Source organism: Triticum urartu, chromosome 6A, assembly GCF_056163025.1.
Source record: "Triticum urartu cultivar PI428250 chromosome 6A, HENAU_Tu73, whole genome shotgun sequence".
Taxonomy (NCBI): domain Eukaryota; kingdom Viridiplantae; phylum Streptophyta; class Magnoliopsida; order Poales; family Poaceae; genus Triticum; species Triticum urartu.
Genome location: NC_141878.1, coordinates 573802434 through 573804587, shown reverse-complemented (window position 1 = coordinate 573804587; position 2154 = coordinate 573802434). Strand labels below are relative to the sequence as shown.

At 38.2% G+C, this 2154-nt stretch overlaps 1 protein-coding gene across 1 annotated transcript; it reads left to right on the top strand.

Moving 5' to 3' along the window:
• The first annotated feature begins 776 nt into the window (after nt 1–776).
• Nucleotides 777–1811, top strand: LOC147966494 (uncharacterized). Its single transcript, XM_087528918.1, has 2 exons — nt 777–1662; nt 1750–1811. Exons 1-2 carry the CDS (start codon nt 792–794, stop codon nt 1809–1811), a joined length of 933 nt encoding a protein of 310 aa, XP_087385044.1. The 5' UTR covers nt 777–791.
• Nucleotides 1812–2154: the final 343 nt, after the last annotated feature.

Sequence of the window (2154 nt, the reverse complement as noted above, 5' to 3'; positions counted from 1 at the left end):
ATTCTTGAGGAGATTGGAGATAGTAAATTTGCATTACTTGTTGATGAGTCCAGAGATGCATCTATGAAGGAGCAAATGGCTATGTGTTTGATGTCAGTACATTTGCTTGTGTGTGTGTTATTGTAGCCTTATATGTGTATTTTCTTAAAGTTCTTATATATTAATCATGCTCCTTTGTCTTCTGTAGGTATCTCGGCAAACGAGGGGAGGTGATTGAGAGATTCATGGCAGTTGAGCATGTTCCTGACACTAAAGCAACTTCACTGAAGGTAGCTTTGGATGGTATGTTTGGTAATCTTGGCTTATCTATGTCTAATTTGAGAGGGCAGGGTTATGATGGGGCTTCAAACATGAGAGGGGAATTTCATGGGTTTCAAAGATTGATCTTGGAGGAAAATCCTTATGCTCATTATATACATTGTTTTGCCCACCAGTTACAATTAGTGGTTGTTGTTGTTGCCAAGTGTTGTTCATCAGTAAAGGATTTTTTTGAGTACACAAGCATGGTTGTTAACATTGTTAATGCTTCTTGTAAAAGACATGATCAGTTAGCCCAAGAGCAACATGATGAAATAGTACGCCAAATAGAGTCCGGGGAACTTCTTGAGGGAAAAGGGAAAAACCAACTAACTAACCTTGCAAGACCCGGTGATACACGGTGGGGATCACATCATAAAACATTGTGTCGTCTTGTTGAGATGTGGAAACTAGTTCTAAAGGTATTAGAAAATTTACACAATGATGCAGATAATGTTGCCCAAAGAACCACAGCTGCGGGGTTGATAGAGCACATGGAGTCTTTTGAATTTGTTCTCATATTGCATCTTATCATTAGATTATTGGGCAAGACTAACAATCTGTCACAATGCTTGCAATTGAAAAATCAAAATATTGTACGTGCTATGGGATTGATTAAAACCACATTGGAGGATATTCAAGAGATAAGGCAGAATGGTTGGGATGAGCTCTTCAAAGAGGTAAAAGACTTTTGTGTCAAATTCAACATTGTAGTGCCAAATATGGAAGATACAAGAACTGCTAATGGCCGTTCAAGGTCTTGGGGTGGGCAATTGGTAACTTACAACCATCATTTCAAATTTGAAATATTCAATGTGTTGCATGATCAGCTTATTGTGGAGTTGAACAACCGCTTTGCTGAAAGGTCTACTCAATTGTTGAGATGCATTGCTTGTCTTGACCCCAAGAATTCATTTGCCAATTATAATGAAGACAAGCTAGTAGATCTTGCTAATATGTATGCTGCTGATTTCTCTACATATGAAGTTACTTTTGTCCTTAGAAACCAACTAGACTCATTCATTCGGGAAGCAAGAGGTGATCCACATTTGATGAATTGCAATGATCTTGGTCATCTTGCCATGAATATGGTTAAAAGTGATATGCACACAACTTTTCCCTTAGTTTACCGTCTGGTTGAGTTAGCATTGATTTTACCTGTTGCAACCGCAACCGTGGAAAGGGCATTCTCAGCAATGAGCATTATCAAGACCGGATTGAGGAACAAAATGGGTGATGATTGGATGAATCATAGAATGGTATGTTACATTGAGAGAGATGTATTTGTTAGTATCGAAGAATCCAAGATCATTGAGCGATTTCAAGGTTATCGCACACGTAAAGGTGTTTTGCCTCGTCCTACACGTAAGTTTTCACTTTTTGCATCTATTGTTAATTAGTTTTGCCTGCTATATTATGCACTGATTCGCATTTCAAAATTGATGATTGAAGTTTTAGCGATGTCTGCTCTTGAAGATGTAGTCATGGGAGGCTCGGATCAACCAATCATTTGATTTGGTATCAATCTTCTGTATCATTTATCTATGCCACATATTGTCTTTTGATTTGTCTTGCTTTATTAGTTGACCCATTATGGAACAAATGCTGCCATTGAATATCATGTTTGGTTTCTTATTAGTTATACAAAACATAGATTGATTCTTGTATGCCTTGAAATTGAAGTTTTTTCTGGGTAGTTTTTAGCCATTAGTTGTTCGCCTGGGGCGTCAACAATTCCTGGATCCGCCACTGGGCATGATGCCTAAGACTCTGTTCTCCAGAATAATGCAGCAAGCAACAAATTTGTTGGAAATCATGCATACTGATGTATGTGGTCCGATGAATATTGAAGCTCGC

Bases quoted from the DNA above. Each gene is read 5' to 3' on its own strand.
- LOC147966494 (XM_087528918.1), top strand. From the start codon at position 792: ATGGAGTCTTTTGAATTTGTTCTCATATTGCATCTTATCATTAGATTA. The intron at 1,663-1,749 runs GTAAGTTTTCAC...TGATGATTGAAG, and splicing joins TGTTTTGCCTCGTCCTACAC to TTTTAGCGATGTCTGCTCTT.